This window comes from Columba livia, chromosome 8 (assembly GCF_036013475.1).
Source record: "Columba livia isolate bColLiv1 breed racing homer chromosome 8, bColLiv1.pat.W.v2, whole genome shotgun sequence".
NCBI classification, from domain to species: Eukaryota; Metazoa; Chordata; class Aves; order Columbiformes; family Columbidae; genus Columba; species Columba livia.
In genome coordinates, this window is record NC_088609.1 from 2,664,755 (window position 1) to 2,685,891 (window position 21,137).

General features: G+C 40.5%; 1 protein-coding gene across 2 annotated transcripts; it reads left to right on the plus strand.

The window, feature by feature from the left end:
* Window positions 1-288: 288 nt before the first annotated feature.
* Window positions 289-20,772, plus strand: STIL (STIL centriolar assembly protein). 2 transcript variants are annotated; one of them, XM_021300077.2, is made up of 16 exons: window positions 289-604; window positions 1,702-1,809; window positions 3,453-3,568; window positions 3,676-3,863; window positions 4,830-5,077; window positions 5,863-5,946; window positions 6,061-6,147; window positions 7,723-7,870; window positions 9,039-9,148; window positions 9,972-10,086; window positions 10,891-11,949; window positions 13,270-13,429; window positions 14,202-14,427; window positions 16,362-16,554; window positions 17,165-17,418; window positions 19,262-20,772. In XM_021300077.2, the coding sequence occupies exons 1-16, from the start codon at window positions 573-575 to the stop codon at window positions 20,088-20,090; spliced, it is 3,957 nt and encodes a 1,318-aa protein (XP_021155752.2). In that variant the 5' UTR covers window positions 289-572; the 3' UTR covers window positions 20,091-20,772. The 2 variants fall into 2 exon arrangements, with proteins under 2 accessions (XP_021155752.2, XP_064927514.1); XM_065071442.1 differs by lacking the exon at window positions 1,702-1,809 and having other exon boundaries at window positions 398-604.
* Window positions 20,773-21,137: the final 365 nt, after the last annotated feature.

The following is a 21,137-nucleotide window of genomic DNA, read 5'->3' on the forward strand; positions in this document are numbered from 1 at the left end:
CAGCAGCCACAGTCCCTCCCGGCGGCGCCCCGCGCTGCCATGGCAACCGCACTGCGCCTGCGCGCTCCGCGCCCTCCCGTTGACCGTTCATCAGGCCGCCGGCCTTTTTAAATCCCCGGCGCGCGCGCTGACGGTTGGTTCCCCGGGGTGTGCTTTGATTGGTCGAGCGAACCGTTTCCCCCACCGCGCGCCGATTGGGTGGAAGCGCGAAGTGGGGGTGGGACGCGACCCATCGTGCCTTCTGATTGGCCGGCGGCTGTTGGCGGCGGGGAACGAGGGGTCGGCTGTGGGCTGAGGAACGCGCCGCGTCTGGTTGGGTCGAGTCCGGTCCTGCCGCGGGGGCGGGAGCCAAGGCGGTTCCTGGTGCCTCCCCGCAGGGACTGCGGTGCTAGTTAGGCCTTGGGGAGGGGGTGTCACTGGCCGTTCCCCTTTCTCTGGGAACGCTGGCAGGGCCCCTCTGGCGCCCAGCTGAGGGAGGGGCTGCGGCGGGCAGGCCCCGCGCCCGAGAGCTGCCCCACACCGGTGCCCCGCGGCGGGGACAAGAGGAGGGGACGAAGCTGCGGCCGCCTCGCATGGACCCCGTTCTGCCCGGGCCGGACCCGAGGTACCCGCTTCGCGTCGGGAAAGGTGCCTTGGGAGGGTCCGCTCTACCTCCGCGAGCGAGGGGCGGGAGGTGGAGCGGGGCCCCGGCCCCTTGGGGACACGGTGGGGCCGGCGCCGCTCTGGTTATGAAGAGCTATGGGGGGGCGGGGAGGGGAACGTGTGTTTGTAATCCGTGCTTGCCAAAAACTAGTGAAAACAGTGAGGCTTTAAAAAAGCTTCGCCTTTTACAAGCTTAAAGGAGGGACTTAGTTTCATGGACATTAGCCTCTTAATGAGAATCGATTAACTTTCGCTGGAAACGTGAGAGGTCGGTGAGCTGCTTGGAGGGACGCCCAAAAAACAGTTATTTCCTGAGAACTTAAGGAAATGTGAAGAAAGAACCTTGGCAAAGTGTAATGCTTCAGATACCTACAAAGGAAGTTCTTATTTGTTAGAAAATGTTGAGGTATTTGCCAAATGATGTGGACTGTCAAAGGTTTTGTGTTTTACTTAACATACTTGGTTTGGGCTGTAATCCTGTTTGTGTAAGTAAGTTTACATGATTACATACTAATTTCTTCAGGCCTCTTTGAAGTCTGATTGAAAATTTTGTGCTGTATTATTTGAGCCCAGCCAACGCTTTATCTCAGAAGTCTTCCAAGCTTAGGTGAATTTAGTGCTGACTTTAAAAAGTGACTAAAACAGGGCTTTTGGAAGCTGATCTAATGTTAAGTTTGCTAAATCAAGATTTTCTGGATGCCGTGGGAGTTTCTAATGATTTACAACATTTTTCTTTCCTACAAGGTAACCAGAGCAGTTTTTTCTTGAGCTTTATCTGCAAACTTGTAGTTTTGGTCTACACATCTTCCAAAGTTACATGAAGAAACCGTCAGGTGGAGAATGAAATTTATGTGTTGACTTTGTAGTTCATATCCTTGACAACTTCACAGAACAAAGTTTCTGCTTGATTGGCCTAGGCTTGAAACACAAAAAAGTGCCAACAGCTTATGTATGTTATTTGTTGGTTTTGTTACAGTGTTACTCCTTTGTTCTTATAAATGCTGTTTTAAAGTACTAAGCTTAATGCATTTTCCTTTCATATCTCTGTGACCTCTGCAGGTTTTTTGCTGAAAGGATGGTCCCTTTCAGTTTCCCACTGTCCAAATGTGCACTTTGGGACCCAGTCCCTATGGGTGATGTCATTGGCTCCCATATTGCCTATTACAGGTAGGAATAACCTTTTTTTAAGCTACTAAAGGTTAAAATAAATCCTGAATTGTGTGATTCAAAGCATCATTTTATCTTTTGAGTCTAATGTATGATAAGGCTCAAAGGAAAATAAAACAACTGGTGTGTTCATTGTAAGGGTAAAGGGATTTTCACTAGAAAGACTTGAGGATTTCCCTTTCTGTGCTGTATCCCAGCCAAGCAGGTTGGACTTGCCTCAGTCTAGAGTAACTTACAGTTTCTTTCAGTTTCCTTCTCACGTGGAAAGGTGTAAAATAACTGTGTACCTGTAGTTTTCTTTAACGTGTTTTTCCTTGTCTCTAAATATTTACAGAGGAAAAAATATTTTTGACAAACTGGATACATGTAGCAGATTCAAGTAAAACTTTAAATGTTTTGCTTGCTTCAGGAATCTGGATTAAAATGCTGGGAGCTCTGATGTGGTTTTGTTTAGAATGAGTCTGGAGGCAAATCTGAAGCACCTGTGAATGTCTAGGACAATATGGTCCAGAGCTGACTTGTAAAACAAAGGGAGGGTAAAAATGATCCTTATTACTTAACTGGTTAATTTTTAAGTAGATGTTATAAAAATCTTACTGTAGTTATTAAAGCAAGTATATGCACTTATGTGTATATAAGGTTGAACAGCCCTTACATGCAGGTCAGAGGGGCCTCTACTTGTCCTTGCCACATAGTGCTCTTGGGGTTAAAATGAAAACCTTCAAGTTTTAGTAAAGTTTAAAAGCAATTACTTTTATTTGGATGAAGGCACTTCACTTAGTTAATCTTGAGCAGTTAGTGTATGAGCCATCATCACAGTATTCACATAAACCACCAGCGTCACTTTCAACTCTGACCTCTTTCCAAGTCAGAATCATATACACTATCTCAAGCTAAAATAATATTGATGTATTGACTGCCCTAGACTCCAAACCGACTAGCTTTTTTTTTACTAAATAGTGATTTTATAGTTACCTAATCTTTCTCTATGCCTGCCTTCTTGTAGCATTGAGCCCAGTCTGCTGCTGCTTTAAGTATCCACGCTAAATGAGAGTGCTAAATGTGCTAAAATGAGAGAGCAACGTGCCAAAATTAGTTACGCTTTTTGGCCTATAATTCTCTTTAAACTTAGCAAACTGTTCTGTGTTTTGGTTTTAGTGATTCTAACTTTTCCCACCTTCTATTAAAATAATTCACTCGTGTTCAGCCCTGATCCTTGTGACAATGTTGACCTTCCAATGGAAAAGCTTTTCACTCCTTTTTGCTTATTCTCCATAGAAAAAAGCTCTTCTCTCTCCTTGTTATTTATTCTCCACAGGAAAAAATGTTTTCCCTCTGATGCTGGTTTATTATACTGATCAAGCCAAAATATTCATGTTGAGATGATAATACAGAGCATTCCGTGGAGCTGTTCTAGTTAAAATGTGGCATTCTTGAATATGAATAGTTGGGGCAATGCTCAGAACATGAGCTAAAATTCCAGTGACATTTTATACCATGTTGTTAATTCTTACCTTTTCCTTGCTTAGGGCTTTGGGCTGTTTCTGTATATTTTTTTTAAAGGACAAAAAATATTCCGGAAGCTATTCCAATATAATAAATACTTTTAAAAAAAGCATTAAACTTGTTTATTGTCTCTTTAGAAACCCGAAGTTATCTATGACAGAGAAAACCTTGCGGCTTGCCTATCGCCATGCCAAGCAGAATGAAAAGAGATTCTTTTCCTGTTTTTTGCTTGGGACTCTTGCAGTAGCTGAAGGTAACTTTGAACATCAGGTCGACAGACAATGTTGGTTGGTTGAGTAGGCTCTTATCAAGGAGCCTGAGTTATTGCTCTTGGACTAACTTCATTTATTTATTTCAAAGATGGGGAAAGTGTAATGCTGGCGATAGACCGCTTTGATCCTGGTCGAGAAGTTGCTGGTGGATCAGGCAAAATTCCAACGGCGTTTCTTCCTGGAGACTTTTTGATTCCATGTACAGTCAATGCCTGGGGACCTTCTGCTGATAATATTATAGTGCACACTGCTGAAGATATCAGTTTGGCTTTCGAGGTAGGCTCTGCGCAACTTTGCAGTCTCTTAATGAGTTGTCTTCTAGGAAGGATGCTGGACTATGCACAGGGCTTGATTTCCAACTGCCATAAGTTTCAAATACAGCAAAGTTGTGGCTGTGGCAAAACTATTTAGTTGGTTATGTGAAATGTGCTGCTCACGTGTCATTGAAAAATGTATCAGAAACTATTATAGTTAGCTTTTGCAAGTGTTTAAGGATCACATAGTCTTTAGTCTTGGACTAAAATCTTGCTGTCTGACCAAAGCTGTTCAACTGGTCTGACCACCAAAACCAGCAGGACAACAGTGATTGCAGCAAACTTATTTAAATGAGGGAAAAAAAAGCTTTATCTTTCAAATCTGTCATGAATGAGTTGCAATATTTCTATGGTTGTTGATTGAAGAAAGGTGCTGTTAGGCAAGTGACTTGCAAGAAAGCACGTCAGGTCTATATATGTTAGTTGTAGCTGAAACATGTGCTGAAAATGTGTACTCTGTTGCAGATATATAATCTAGGAAACACACCTGTTTGCCCATAGATATGGGTATTTGTGTATATATACAAATAATGCTTACTTCGCTTATAGACTTTCTCATAATGGTACCTCCACATGTTAAAATATAAATTTCCTGAATACGAGCAAAAAAAACTTTGACAGATTGTCTTGAACCTTCTAGTTGCCTGTTCTTTTATTGATTTTCTTAGAATTTAAGTAATCTCAGGTTTTTTTAATATAAAGCAATGCTAAGATATGCATAGCTTAATTTCAAGGGTATTTTATGTTATTCATTGTATTCAGTGTAACCACAAGCTTTAGAGACCTGGTTTAACAGCTTTTTATACAGGGCCTACTGCAGCAGTAGCTGTGATAATGATTTGAGTTTCTAGTGTAATACAACTTGAATCATGGTAGTCCTATGAAGACGATATTGTGTATTTGAACCTTCTCTTTTCCCAACTTCTAGGGTCTGCAGCGCAGTCTGTGCAGTAAAGAATCCCTGGATCTTTCTAAGCTGCTCACTGTTAGAGCTCACGTTGTATTCACAGAAAACCTGGATAATCTACATTTCGGTTTTCACTGGGCTTCTATTACTGCAGCAAATATCTTGGAATACACCCCTGTGAAGTCTGTCCCAATTATTCCCACAGCCCTAGCAAGAAATTTGAACAGTCCTATGAATATTGCACAGGTTCAAGGAACTTATAAATGTGGGTGAGTAAAGGTGATGCTAAAAATACCGAAGTTACTGGGCAGTTTGTTGTATTTCCTAAAGCAGGTAGGTGGGCAAGATCTCACCCAGTGCTTTGCTTTTTAGTTAAATAAGTGGCATAAAAATAAGATAACTTCTTGGACTTGGAAAAATTTAAAACGCCATAAACAAGAAACAGGAAATGGGGTGGAGCAAAAATTGGAACTAGTTCAGGAGGGGTTATTGATTTTAACTTGAGTAGAAGGATCTTCCACTGGGGGAGGGGGACACATCTCTAGTTAACATAATGACTATAAGCAGCATTGAGCATTTTAAACAGTGTCAACGCTGGCTCTAGAATGAATCAGATGAATGCAAGTCAAAGCTTTTTCCATTAATCATGCTCATAAGGTGTTATTGGGGAATCATCATCCTGACTGATAGCTAAGTTAGTGGGATGAACTAAGGGTAGATCAAAGCAATAATTGGAAGCAACTGAATGTCATGTTATTTGGACCTTGTGAATGCCTCTCAGAAAGTTATTCTTCAAATTGAACATGACTTGCAATTCTGGATTTGTTGTGACTACCATGATACTAAGCAAATATGGTCCTTGATAATTCTTTGATACACAGGGAATGGATGAGAAGCTGATTAATTGCTGTAAGTATGAAGGAAGAATAGGTTTGTTTTTATTTTTTCTGAATTTCTTACAGTATTTTCTAAACTTGTATTTGTCTCTTTGTGATTATTCTGAAAGATTAACTTCAAAAATAATAAAAACCAAAAAACTTCTGCTTTGTTTCAGCTACCTTACTATGGACCAGACACGGAAATTGCTTTTGCTGCTCGAGTCTGATCCCAAGGCTTACGCTCTGCCGTTAGTTGGGGTGTAAGTGTTTGTCTCTGTTTGTACAGATTCATATATATTGGTCTGGGATGTATTTGGTGCATTATATAGTGGAAACCGAACTGTCTCTAATTGGATGTTTCTTCTTACTTCTAGCTGGCTGAGTGGAGTTACCCATATCTGTAGTCCTCAAGTCTGGGCCTGTTGCTTGCGATATTTATTCAGTTCTTCAATTCAAGAAAGGCAAGTCACGTTTATCTACGAAACATAGAAGCTACTGGCTGCCTAAAAATGCATTCCACAGAAATGTATGGCAACGTGGTCTCCTTTTAAACATTTGAGGAAATTCTGTGATTCATGTAGGAGATGGGGCTATCTGTTTGAATTGTTCTTTCTGGTTTTAACTTCTGCCTCACAATTTTTTGATGACTGAAGTGTTAGAAAGCTGGGCAGGTATCTCAAAGACAGAAGAGGATAAACATTAATATTATTAAGGTCACTGCATTTTAGTTTAAAAAGGGCCACAAGCAGAAAACACTAGTTTAAACAGTGGTGGGGTTTTGAGCTTTTCTTATGGGTGTTTTATTTGACATAGGCTTTCTCCCCGATAGTATCTGACCAACGTATTGAAGCATATTGGTTTGCAGCTAATACTCTCTTGTTGTGACTTCCTGCTAAATATTCTGGTTGTATAGTTTTTTGCATTCTCATTTTTCAATTGCGGTGTTAGTAGATACCCATTGCTCATTCTCTACATCTTTTCACTTGTAGGATTTGCTATTTATAGGGAAGGTGGGATGGAGTTCAGCTGTTTATAGTTTAAAACTGCTCTTCAGGTAGATAAAACTTTACAATATACTGTAGGCGCCTGCTCGACCACACTTGCTTTTAAATCATCAAATGTGGTTTTATTTCATAATGACAGAATAGTCTGTTTTCCCTTAACAAGTTAAATATGCCCAAATACAGATAAGAGCCCAATTAGATTATTAGATAGGCAAGTTAGATGCTTGGCTCTCATTAACTTTTGCTGATTCCATCTTGGAAATGGATTAGACAGATTTGATGAACCGTGCAAACAGAATTAACCTCTGACTGCTTAATCTGCGTATCAAGCATTTTTAACTCTTAAGTCGTTAGGATGATTTTAAAGTTGTGTGTGAATGTATTTTTCAGACACCTTGTTCCTCCTGCTTTCTTTATCTCATGTGTTACTCAAAAAAACCCCAACCAAATACACACACACCTCCCTTTCCAACAAGTGCTTTACAAGTGCTATCAAATGAAAAATTGTTCTGAAAGCAGTACTACATTTTCCTGGAAATGCACATTATTTTCATTATCCTTGATCTTTTGTGTTACGTGTAGACTGTTTTTCCTTACTGTTCTTTGCCTGTAGACAAAACTTCAATGTAATTATTCTTAAAAAAAAAAATCTCGTTACTAATGAGCATTTTTGGAATATTTAGTGATAACTGAAACACTGTCTTTGGAATATGGCTTCAATTTTTACACCTTTTTTGTTCTTCTGTGGTATGATTGAAGCCTTCCTGGAATTCAACATACTGAGTGATCCTAAAGGTTTGAACTAGCGAATAGATGAATTGTTCCCATTTCTCTACTTTGTTTTGATCCTTTCATGTGGCATCAGCCCTAAGTCCCATCTGTCGAGCACCACTCAAAATGCACTGATTCACCAATTCGCTAAACCATGTGGCAGTTTGAGTATATTGAGAAACTAAGGGCCTTCTTCCTGTTTGTTAAGGTTTGGTTGCTTTTTGCTTTGTTTTTTTAAGATGCATTTTGTTTCTATTTTAGGGTTTTTTCAGAATCTGGGAGTTTTCTTATTGTGCTTTATTCACTGACACACAAGGAACCGGAGTTTTATGAGTGTGTTCCATGCAGCGGACAGACTGAACTAGGATTTCAGATCTTAACTTGCAGTGAAACAGTACACCTCTACAAAGTAGGTGCCTTGGTTTCCTACTGCATCACGGTACTTTAAGATGTGACTTTTAGTCTAAGTACATAAATGAGGCATCATTATAATGTGACTGAAATTGAACTGCAGTGTTTGAAAATGATGTGGTTCTAGAAAGCAGCCTTTTTGCAGCGATTACTGCAAATTCAGTTTGTATCTCAAATTGAGAGATGACCTCTAAAGTCAGCAACTGCTCACTTTTCTAAGAACATTAAGAATCTGTCTTTTAAAATGCAGCGTGCTGTGCTGGACCTGCTTAGTGCTCCTTCTTACTAGTGACCTTTTGGCTTTATGAGCAGAGATTCTAATTTCCTATAGCATTTGTTAATCTGGTGTTCTATGTGCATGCTGGACATGTCTAACAACTGCTATGGGAGATGCATACCGGTGCTTTCTGGAGAGCAAAGCTGGGTAACTTGTGCTTTGCCTGAAGTTAAATGCAATGCAATTCAGTGGCTACTAATCTGCAGATCTCTTGCTGCATTACAGTAACAGAACAATTTTATCCCTGTGCGAAGTAACTCCTTGAAAGAATTTAATGATGCAGTGTCTGGAAGATAACTAATAAGGTTTGAGGAAATTCTAGGAAATCTCAGCTCCTTATGTGTTTTCCTAGGCTTGTGCAGAACCTAAAGTTGAACTGCTATGTATGCTCCTATGCTCTGGTAGAGAAGCAGCTAGTGTAACGTGTGTCCTGTGCTGTTCTCTTGCCGATTAAGTTTCCCTGTTTGGAGCAGCCTTCCACCTTTGGCCTGGGCACAGCTTATTTTTCTCAGGATGACAAGTCTCTTAACACAGTTTCACTTCGGTTGTCTCCAGGACTTGCCCCGCTGTGCTGTGTGAAACACTAGAGGAACAGTTGCTGTTTCCTATGGTGGTGAAGGCTTGTGGAAAAGTATCTAAGCAGTTACAGCAAGGAAGCATCTGCTCGTGGCTATAATTAGCCCAATTACTTTACAGAGTAACGGGGGGAACAGTGTTAAACAGGAAGGGAAGTTGCCTCCCTCCTTGTAGTGGTGAAAGAATTGAGAATTGAAAGTGGAGGACAAGCAGCAAGTAATCAGATATAAATGTCTTTAAAACTATTTCTTTGTGAGTAGTGCCTTAGTGATTAAAAGTTGGAAGTTTTAATATCTAGAAAATTCCATTCCAGAATGTTGAGCCTTCAGACAAGAGCCCTATCCAGTTTGAGTTGAGTGCAGAAAACCAAAATGCAGAAACGGAGTTCTTCAGCAGGGTTTGCGAGAAACTTCCTATCAGAAGGTAAACCTTTCAGATGTCGTCCATATGCAAAAATGAAGTATTTATTAGATGAGGGGTTTTGGCCTCTGCTGTGCCAGGTGTCAGTTTAGCTGTGCATACAGTGATTTTATTGCATTCAAATCTGCATATGTGCTTTTGTTTATTCCTAGAGCTACTATTCTTCAAATCAGATGGTCAAGCTGACCAAACTCCAAGAGAAACTACTCATAGTTCTACTCTTGATACTGCTGGTTGTAATTTATACAGTTCATCGTTCTAAAAAGGCTTCATTGCTGATGGAGATTGGTTCACTGCATGAAGCTTTATGTGAGATCTGCCTTTTGAAGCAAATCTCTCATTGAAATCTACTGAAATTGGTAGAAATTCCTTTTTCCTTCTGACGTTTCAGAGCTGTGAGACTTGGATAGGTTGAAATTTGGGGATTTTTAAGAACCTGAGTTATCAATCAAATTATCTATGAATATAAGATGACCTTTATTTTCTGTTAAACAATGTTGCAGTCTTTACTGTATCTCTCCTTATCTTTCAAATATAAATCAGTGCTTTACTGTTAGAGTGTCACTTAAGAGGTATGTATGTTTGAGAGAAGGTTACTATCTTTTTGCCCAAAAAGCAGCGTTTGAATTTTCACTGTTTGAACTTAGAACTATTTGCTGTATGAACTCCTTGACTAATCAGGGAGGAGATGTATAGCGACTGCTTCTTGAAAAAATGATGCTCGTATTGCACTGTAGATGGCACAGTGAAAAATATGAAGATTGATGTTACTGTGAACAAATCTGACAAGCAAACATTTTTAGTTGGATTTTTTTGTTGGTTTTAGTCCTTCCCAAGGTTGTTCACCCAGCAAGTTGTCAGCAAGTGATCATGACTCTGGTGTAGAAGATGAGGATTTATCCCCCAGACCAATTCCAAGTCCTCACCCAGTGAGCCAACAGGTAACTAAGTAAATAATGTGACACTTAGAGCACCAAAACTCATTGTGATGGGACTGGAGAGTATAAAGCTCCTGTCTTAAAACAGTAGCAGGGGAAAACACGACTGAAGAAATGGACCAAGAGTCCTAACTCCTGCTCTAGTTAACCTGCCTTTTTTTCCAGTATTATAGACACTTTAATTCCTGTGTATGGTAGGATTTGGGAACAGAGAGAATAGGTTCTACTTTGGGAATCTTGCCACCATTAAATTGGAAGAATTGTGGTGTCTGAGGCAAAAATAGATGCAGCAAACGCTTTATCGTATATTCTGTATAAATGAAATAAAGATCTGATGGTGCGTCCTTTTTTATTGCAGCATATACAAATATCAAATAGCAGCCCTCATACAGTACAAGTCTAGAAGAATGTGGCAGTTGTGAATGATAAAATCTGATCTGTTGCACCTACCTTGTGGGTCTAAGAAAAGTAAGAGAGAACATGTGGTCCACTTCTTGAGGGGGAAAGATCCATACTGTGAAATGTGCTCTAGGATGACATGGAGCATTCATTTGGTAGACATGACTCTTAGGCCTTACGAAAGCAATTTTGTCTTTTAAGAATGATACTAGAGATCTTGCTGCTTTTTCTGTATCCAGATTCTCCAGTCTTTAGAAAAGTGGTCAATGTGTAGTTAGTTCAGAACTCGCAAGGGTCTATATTGATTTTTAAATGAAAGCATTTTCTTTGATGAAATTCTGCATGTGAAGAGCTGAAGGACAACGTTTTAAAATGATCTTAAACTTGTTTGTATAATTGTCCCTTCAGGTTACCAGGATCTTTCCTTCGGTTCCTGAACTGTCACTTGTTATGGATGGGAGTTTCATAGAATTAGGACAACCGTCTAAGCCCATGGGGACTTCAAATGCTAAAAGTCTACCCTCAGTGCTACATCAGCCTATTCTAAAGAAATGGTGCTTGGGATCGACATATTACCCCACGCAGCACTCTGAAGACAAGCAAAACTTTTCTGCTAATACAGGAGATCCCTCTTTGAGGCAATTACCAAATAATTTAAGCCAGAAAATTCCAACTTCACAGCCTTCCAGAGGAAAGCAAGCTCTACCACAGCAACAGTTGCACTGTAAGAAAGCTTTCCTGCAGTCAAGAAAAAGTTCTGGATCTTCTTCTCCTTCAACCCCTTGTAGTGGGTCTTCCCCAGATACCTCTGTACATCACCCCAGGAAGCCATCAGAAAGACTTGTATTAAATCCCAATGGAGTCACACAGCAGGGAGAGCCTCCAATTAGAAGAACATCGATACCTGGTTCTAAGCAGCTTCCTGCTGTTGCTCAGCCAGTCCTCCACACCTCTGCCTTTTCACCACAGAGCTGCAGAAGACCCCCAGAACTGCAGGTGCCGGTTCAGGTGCCGCCGTGTTGTCCAGCCAGGGCATGCAACTGTCAGTATCCTGCTTCGGTCCAATATAATCCCATAAACTCATGGCAAGGAATTGGTCAAATGAGCCCCAACCATGGAGCGGAAATCCAATCAGAGATGGCTCAACAGAATCCGTGTACGCTGCTCCATCAAAATATCATTTGCCCAAATATTTGCTGCAATCCAGGATATACCACAAGCAGCCCTGTAAGCACGAGATATCATGGGCAAACAGGGAACTGTTCTCTCGACAATAGCTTATCACCTGCAATAAGACTGCCTTCAAGTGCAAGCCCCTCTAGTCCACAGTTCTGTGCGGCCCACTCACCGTGCGTGCACGTCCCTGCTTCTAAAGCGGGATCAGATAACGGAATGATGGGATTATCTCCAGATGCGTACCGGGTTCTTACCGAACAAGACAGACAACTCAAATTACTTCAAGCTCAGGTCTGTGAAATGGCAGCTTTCTCCTCTGCCCTCGTAGTGATTATGCTTTGATAGTTCCCCTGCCAAAGGGATTAAATTAACTGTTGTCTGTCCTTGTTAGAACAAGAGCCTGTTGTGCCAGCTGCGGTTTGGGGATAGAGAGGGGTCCTGATTAGGTCTGCTAATTGGTGTCCCTTAAATGAAAACTATTTGACTCTTGCCTAATTAAATTTTGCATTTATTTTTATTGTATTTCCATAACATGAAGGTTTCCCTTTTTGCAGACTGTTTTATAATGCAAGCCAATATAACTTCTGTATAAATGCTTTCCCATATATATTCTTGTCTACATAAAAAAATCACTGCATAGGCTACAGACTTTGGAATTGCTGTAAGTGTACAGGTGGAGCACAGAATGTCTTGTGTTGCTTTGCCAACCTTCAAGCCTGCAGCTTCCTGAGCTGTTGAGACTGTTGCTTTTGGAAATTCCATTGCCTGCAGCAGACTGGCAGTGTTCACCAGGTGTTTGTTGCTACACTGGACATTAGGCTTTGGTGGTCTTGCAAAGTTCTGTTTTGATACCAAATTAAGTTTCTTCAAAATATCGGCCTCTTGACTTATACTGCTGGCCTTGTGTTTTGCAGGGTATGATTTAGGGCTGAAGAACCAGAGTTTCAATTTTGCTGCTGGTGATGAATAGTAGGAGTAGGAAAGTTGCTCACAATACATATTTTTCCCACTGAAATATGCTTTAGATATAGTTCAAATCAAGCTCTCAAAGCGTGGGTTGTGCATGAGAGGTGGAAACCTTCCGTTATTGTGTTAATGCAGACTTCACTGTTATGATATTTCTCCATGGAGCTGTGAACTAATCGGTGAACAAGGTAGATCCAAATACTACAGTGAAGATTGCCTGGGCAACCGTAATGTTTTCATTTAAGTACTTCGTTTTGTAATTAACATAAAGTTTGTTTAGCATGGTGTAGGGACAGTTGGCATATAAATGCTTGGCTGGTAAGTCAGTAATAGGCTTTGTATATGAATGAAAGGGACAGAGAATATTCCAACAAGTGTACCGCAAATAGGCTTTACTCAAGTTGTCTTGGTGTAGCTCTGCCAGCGTGCTTAAAAGCTCTTCTTTGCTAGCTCTGCCAACATCAAAGTTGATGTTTTGATTTATGCCGCATGCACTGCTGGAAACTGGAAGGTTATCAGACTTCTGTGGCAATGCAACCTTGATTTGAATCCAGATCTGAGAGGAGCCTAATTTAATGATTCACTTCTGCCTGTTATACTTTATATTTTATTGTACAAATTCTAACTTGTTGATAACCATTACAGATCCAACGCTTATTGGAAGCTCAGGCTTGTCAGGCAGGTTCCTCTGGCCCAGCTGCAAACGCTCCACAGCCTGGGGAGCAAGGGGACCTTGTTTCTATGGAAACACAGTCCTCACCGGCTTCGCACACGAGGAGACGTGTGAGCATTGCAGTGAGCACAGGTAACACTTTATTCTTTAAAAATAGACTGACATCACTTTTTCTGGAGGTTTCTGTGATTTGTTTGGGCACGGAGGGAATATTTTGCAGAAATGCCGAACACACACAAGCGTGCACTTGGATACAATAAGCAGCCAGGTTCTCTAGGTGTTATTTGGAAGTTTAGGCTGGAGCTGGTTTTGTCTTTGGGCTGCAATGGCAGTGATTGCCATCACTGGAAGAATTATTTTTAAAATAGCTTTAGCAAGGTCTTCTATTTTAAATTGTGCCTTATTGCAAGAAAAAATCCACATCTTTTCTTGAATGAATATGTTGTTTTGAAAAGCAATAGCTTCTGTCCTATCTGCTGTTCTGTTAAATACATTATTGATGCTTTTTGTAAGTTGTGCGTTTACATGCATGGAGAGGAGACTGTATTTGCTTTAATTTTAGCAAGTTAGGCAGCTGTGTCTGTAAAGTTACATATTACCGTATTGGTTTCTGTTAAATCCATGGAAATACTGTGGTTAGTCTGGAGGAAATTTTCAAACTGGCTCAAGGTCAATGCATTGAAATGCTTTAATACAACCATTTATTTTCATCAAGGATGCTTTGGCAGAAATTAGGATTCGAATAGTGTTTTGGCAACTTTTAGTTGTTCCAAACCCTCAATAACTTTTAAAATGGTGAAAAAATGTGAACGTAAGGAAATGACTCCTAGCTTTAAAATGCCAAAGGGTCTCAGAAGATAGTAATGACTTTCCTTAAATGGGTAAATCTCCCATTCTCTTCTAGGTGCTAGCTTATTTTGGAATACAGCTGCAGAAAAACAAAACGACTCTGTATCGCATGGAAAAAAAGAGGATGAAGAGATTTCTAAGGAAGACATAAGCATTTCAATTAATGCTGAAGAAGATACAAGTAATACAAGTATTGCTTCTTCCTTAAAGGTGGTTGACATGCCCAGCTTTGTAGACAGTGTTCATCTTGTGGAAGAAGGAGCTAACCAGAACACCCTCCAGTAAGTAACCAGAATATCTTCTGTTCACGTAATATGCTGAACTACCTTTCATAAGTTACTACTTTCATACTTCTTTGTTTTTTTTTTTTTTTCAGGAATTATGAATAGCCACCTGACTTGAGTTATTGTGTTCTTTCCCTTCTTTGTTTTTAATTATACATCGAACTGTACAGCTCACCAAAACACAGTTGCCTTTAGAGTCTGCGTTTATCAGTGTTGCACGTTTAGCTAGTCTACCTATCAGCAGTAGCTGATGGCAAAAGCCTTTTACTTGGAAAATATGTAGAGTGTTGGCAACATTCCCTTTCTTACCTTAAATCCGGAGGGGGAAAGGGAACGCTGCTGGAGCCAGTTGTTTTCCTACAGAGGCTTTTCCCTGTCAGCATTCAGAACCCTTTCAATTCTGAGGGGCTTAGGACAAGGGGTTTATGACTGTTTCCTGGATTTCTGTATGTTTTACACCTAATTACTTGGTGTGTAGTGAATGCAGGTATCAATTTCACTGCTGTTAATTAAATTAGTTTTAAGATCGTATTTTTTTATAGTGCAATGACTAATCTCAGACTAGTTTGGGAAGCGATTCAAAGATATTTTTAATTATCTATGTGGATGTTATTTTTACATAGTGAATAGCTCAACAGTTTAGCATTTTGAATGATCTAGTATTCTCTAAGTATAAAAAGCCAAAGGAGGGGGAATACCCTTCCAGCTAAATTAGGTTTCCAAATTGGGAAAGATGATGATAATTAAGCTATAACTTAAATATTCATTGTCCTTGATAAAAGTATTATCTGCAAACATATTCTGCTACCATAAGTGTTACTGATTCAAATCAGTCATTTGAATGTTATATTTTAGAGAGATGCCATCTTAGGATTCTCCACAACTTAGATTCGTAAACCTTTAAGATAGTTGTATAAGTATCTTACAGTAAGAATGTAAAGCACCACCCAGATCTATTGGAGGAGGACGGGAACATTTTGGGAATGAAGAATAATTGCTAGTGGAACAGTGACTGATAACCTACATTGTCTATCTGCTATGTCATGTGATTGGAATCTTAGCGCTTTCAACACAGGTGATTGATCAGTTGAGTTCTGAAATTCCTTTATCTTACACTTGTCTCCTGAGGAGGGACAGGAGGGGAGGGCGGCCGCTTAGGGATCTCCTTGGGCTGGTACTACTATCAATAGGTCTGGTCTCAAAAGATTTACACAATGCACACACCAGCTCGCTGGAGGGGACGCAGAGCATCGCGTTGTAACTCATTCTAGAATATGTACCCCCTTTTATCTGGAGACTTCAGGAGAGATTGTTTCTTCATTCAGCTATTCATTCTGCTATTGAGAAATATTTCAACTAGGTGTTTGTTCTCAGTCCGTGATACACAGTGTGCATTGTGTATGTGCGTGCTTGCAACAGTATCTTTAAGAAGTTTTTAATGAGATTCCTGTGGCAGTTTAAAAACGCTTTATCACTTAGCTTGGTAAAAATGGCTTTTTGAGTAGGTCATATGGAAGACACTTACTCCTAAAGGCTTTTCAGTGGCCATAGAAATGCTGGAAACATAAGACAAACTCCAAGTTGTTAATAACTTTAATTTAATCTGCTTTAAGGTTAAGTCATAGAGTGTTATTGAGTTTTGTCTGGTCCAGAGAAGCCATCGCCACAGTCAAATCATATTCGGAAAGAATAGGCTGTTGTAGTTCCATGCTGCAAGTTGTTTCCTCAGTCCTCAAGTGCCTTTTGAAAGAAAACGACTGCAGAAAGGAGCAAAGTGTCAAGTAGTAGACAAACCAATAAATATTAGGGTCTGTTTCCAGTACTCATTTTTTCTCCTCTCCTGGTGTTCATGAAAACATCAGATACACATAGTGATACTTGTGCTTTTTCTGTTCCAAGGAAGTATTAACTATCTCGGTGTTCTCTTTCAGAAATGGAGACGTTTCCCAAGCACTTGTTCGTAGTTCATCCTCAGAAGAAAGTCCTAGTGTGTCTTTACAGAAAGACCCAACAGAGGGAGCCAGCAACCATGTGGTGGTAACAAGTGAGCAAAACTCAGAGCCACCCACCTCATTGCTGCCTCGGCACCCGGCAGAGGATCAGAAGCTTTACCAGCACTTACTGGTAATTCGTGTATATTTGATTGTCTTCGCTGAATAGGACAGTCAAAGCAGCGCACTGCTGAAGCTGTGATGTGGTATTGGCATGAATGAAAGTTGCATGTGGTTTTCAAGTTCACGTGTTGTGTTCTACAGAAAAGTTCCTAGTTTGTGGTGGTTCTTAAGTGGGTATTCTATTCTTCGCTCTTCCATGCATACACGAACTACTGTCTGCTGTTTAATAAAGAATAATTATTTAGTTCAAAGATAAATGTGAATTGGTAGCTTCCCAAATTAATGCCCTTTAAAATAGCACAGCATTTTACCTCCAAATCCCTTAAAGTGCAAGTACTTTAATATTGAAGAATATCAGTTTGTCATGTGTTTAAATTCAGAATGGACTCTTACAAAAAGCTTGAGATGTAAGATATTCCAGTGTTTGACTACAATGCTGTGAATTTACATGACTGTATCTGAACTGAATCTGACTTCTTTGTAAGAATAAGCTGTTAACCTATCCAGTAATAGATAAATTAAATTGTACAAGAATAAACCAGGATTTTGGTTTTTGCCACCTCCTGCATGTCATGATGGTTTTGTCTATGTGGTCTCTCCCCTGCTCCCTTTTTCTGCAGGGCCAAGTAAACCAACTCTTAAAGTCCTCGGAAGACCAAGATCACTTGCCTGTAGAATCAAGATTCGCTAATGATGATTGTCCTGAGCATCAGGATATTGATGATACAACAGAAACAGCTTCAGAGACTGACACAGGAGTGGTGGATAAAGAGAGTGTGATTAGTGCTACGCTCAAACAGCTGAAGAGTCTTGGCGTGATGATTGACTCACCTGGCAAAATGAAGAAGGATACACACAAAGTGGAGAATGCCAGGTAAATAGTGGTGGTTTTGAGTGCAAATTTGTAGATCCAGCCGAAAATTAAGATGGGCTCGACCAGCAAAGAGAAGGAACTGTGTGCAGTGCCACTGGGCCCTTGGCAACTTGATCCATGTTTCCTGCAAAGATGAAACACTGGCTCATGCTATGGGTATTTCAGATAGGTTTAAGAGCTCTGCTAGCAAAACTCAGATTATTTAAATACAACACAAATAGCTCTAGCTGTTTGAGCATCTGGTGATTCTTAAAGCACTGTGCATGCAGTAACACGAAATTCCCTACAATAGTAATGAAGCTGCTTGAGTAATTTCAATCCTTTGGGCTATGTCAAAGTATTCCAGAGAAACACTGGACTTGAGGCTGAACGTTTAGCAGCTGTATATCTTGTCACTGCTTCTTAACCTTTGTCTTGTGCTTCACCACTAAAAGTGAAGTTGTTATCTTGGTTTTGATGCATAATCAAGACTGGTTCTATGTAATCACTTGTTATTGTGAGTGCCTTGGCCTGAAACAGGGAGGCTTCAGTGGTTGGGGAGGGGAAACAGCCTTGATTAAACAATAGAAGGAGCAGAAGTAATTTCTGAATAAGGTGTTTGAGGCACAGGAATTTACTTATGTAGCTGCTTAGCCATAGCCTGGCTGCCTGGTACAACTTCACTTCCATCCTTATTGGTTTCTTGATACTAGTGTATAACTGTTAGATAGAAAAATAAATTAACCATCTCCTAATTTGTCTTCAGCTATTTGTCAAAAGCTGATTCCAATCATACAGTTCCTAAGCTCTTTTCTCTTCATTTGATTTCATAAGGCATTTTTCTGGAATTTCTAGGCTGCCTTCCCGACTGGAGAGTCTGTCAGGGTTCTTCTAATGTCAATAATACTCTAATAAGTGAACACATAAGACAAAACTGTAATTCTTGGGGTTTTTTCTTCAAACTTGGAGAGCAGGGTGGGATTCTTCCTTCTGCCACCTTCATGACTGATCAACAATTCTGAGAAAAGGTCTGCAGCTCAGCAGAGAAGCAAACAACAGTGCAGCTCCACCGCGTAGTCAGTGCTTGTTCATCTGAGCCGGGAGTTTACTCTCCCTAGGAAAACTTCAGAATCTGTGCTCAGCTCGAAATAGAACAACTCTTTACTCTCAATGTTAAACGTGAGGTTTATGAACTAGTGTATGACACGTGTACTAAATGCACTGGTTTATAACCACTACCAGTGTACCAGAGCTTGTCCTTTCAGTCTTGAAATACCAAATGTATACAAGAAATCAGTGTAGCGAGCAACAGAATGAATGAAGGATGCCTTCGAAAACTAGAACCTTGCAGGCTTCTGGAAACTGATACTATGTCAGAGTTCCTGTAAAAATCCAGGAATTGGCATGCATTGGGAAAGAGGAAATGTTCTGGTATTGGGCTTGTATTGTCTATCTAGGTGTAAATTTGGGGTTGGATGCATCTAGAGTCTTAGGATCAGAGACATATAAAGTCACATTCACTAGTGAGAACAGACCAAGAGCTCAAACCTGCTTTAAAAACAAAACCAACTCCAAAACCTGCTAGAGGTGGGTGGTTCTTCATAGGAGGGTTGTGGTTAGTATTGAACCAGATGGCAATATCAGCAATTCTCTAACACAGTGTTTGGATAGTGTTGGAGTGAGTAACTGGAGAGCTGCTTTTTACTCTGTGCAGAATGTATGTGGCACCGAACAGCCTGATTGAGCTGTGGTGTTCAGAAGGAAGGAAAAATGGGACAGCGAGCAAAATGAAATGATCAGATTATATTGTGAAATGTATACTTTGCCTGTAATGCTAAACTGACTTTTTGATGCTTTATTTCAGCATCTTAGCCTGCATAAATCCTGAAGCAGTGGTTCCTGGACTAAATTATATGTCATTTGCCAACGTCAGCATGTGTGGCTTAACTCCTAATGTTGTTGATCTGAGCATGGAAGCAAACGCTATAGCACTCAAGTATCTCAGTGAAAATCAGTTATCTCGACTCTCTCTCAGTCACTCAGGCCGAAATCCTCCTGGGGATTTCTCTTTCCAAGACGTCTTGCATACAAATATGGACAAGAGCATGGTGGGTCTTAGCTTAATTTCACCAAACAATATGTCTTTTGCAACCAAGAAGTACATGAAGCGATATGGGCTGATACAGGGCAACGACAGTAGTGAAGATGAAGAGGAACCGCAGGTCCAAGATGGAAATTCTGGCACTGTCAAAATCGAAAGCGTGCTGGACAGAAACTGCCCCCCTGTGTCAGATGGCTACAACCACCGCACTGAATTAGCCAAAAGAATTGATGGAAGACTTCCCATTCATCTAAAAAATCACAGCAGAGAGCTGACTACTAATGCTTCTCCACCAGAACTGAACAGCCCCGTATTAAGAAATATTACAAATGAAATTTTTCCTCCCAGGGCAGATCAAACAGATGAAAACTCAGTTCAGGTTTTAAAGGATTTAAAATCAAACCTGAAATTGTTACCTGGGAGGGTTGAATTCACTGAACAACCTGGCAGGAAAGATGAAGGAGATATTCAAGTCTTCCCTGGCAATCTGCACACTCCAGCCCTGGAAACATTAAACCAGTCCAACAGCATTAATTCTGTTGGCACCATTCTTGATGTGAAACAACTCAGGCAGTTGCCAAAGTTGTTCTGAATGTCCCCCGAGATGGTTGGCAACCTCTATTTCGACTCTGAGAGAGACCCCTGAGTAAAGCACTACAGGGAAGCCAGGATTAAGCTGTCTTTGAAGAGGTCACTCTGTTTTAGCAACATAAAACTGAGTTTTCAGCCCAGGTTGGGGACAGGTCCCCCTAGATGCCTGGTTGAGTTGGTGCTGAGCAGCACTGAAGTACGTGTGCACTTTTGTTTACAGTTTGGCGTGATTTTAAAGTATCTAAAAGGTGAATCAACTTGAACCCAAGACTTGCTCTTAATATCCTTTTAACAATGATGCCTATTTAAACGTTATTCTGTTTCCTTTTTTAAAACACTGACTTTCCCGTGTTTGTGCCAGCTGTGAGCCATCAATGCTGTGTGTGGCAGAGCAGGGGTAACGGAGCTAAAGCACTAATTTCTAGACATTTGCTGAAATGGTTGAATTACTGTGGGGGGGGTTGTGTCTGATGGGAAGGGAAGTATAACTGTGGCCTTACTTTGCATACCATTATTTGGAATTCAGCCAAAATGGCACATGTAACTTTTCTGTATCATGAAATCTTGGAAGGAAATTGGAAGAATTAGCACTTTTAAAACTTTTTTAATGTTTTCTATTTATTTGAGAAGTACATATTGCTTATAAAGGTCAAAGTTTCCATTAAAAAAACAAACACAATAAACTTCAGTTGCCTGCTGTAGCCTTTATTTAAGACATGCCACCTCCCAGTCCTGGTGTAGAACGGCTAACTGGAAATGTCAAGATGTCACTTGCTACTGAACTCATCAAGAACTCCAACACTGGGTGGTGTGTGCGGAAAAATAATTAGTTTTAACGAACAAGTATTTGGTGAGAAAGCGCTACAGTCTATTAATGAAACAGCCTTTTTCCATAACGCTGTGAGGATAGTGTTCCACACGTGGAGGAATTTAGCGATTCCCTTTCGAAGTCCGTTTTTTGGTGTTGAGGTGGTTTTTGTGGTTACAACGTGTTGCCAGTGCCGTAGAACCCGCTGGTGCTGTTCTGCTCGCCCATGGCCAGCGGGTG

What these genes read in the sequence shown, in the direction of transcription:
- STIL (XM_021300077.2), top strand. Translation starts at nt 573, where the DNA reads ATGGACCCCGTTCTGCCCGGGCCGGACCCGAG. An exon ending in GACTCTTGCAGTAGCTGAAG is followed by an intron (nt 3,569 to 3,675) that starts GTAACTTTGAAC and finishes TTTATTTCAAAG; the next exon opens with ATGGGGAAAGTGTAATGCTG. An exon ending in GCTCTGCCGTTAGTTGGGGT is followed by an intron (nt 5,947 to 6,060) that starts GTAAGTGTTTGT and finishes TCTTACTTCTAG; the next exon opens with CTGGCTGAGTGGAGTTACCC.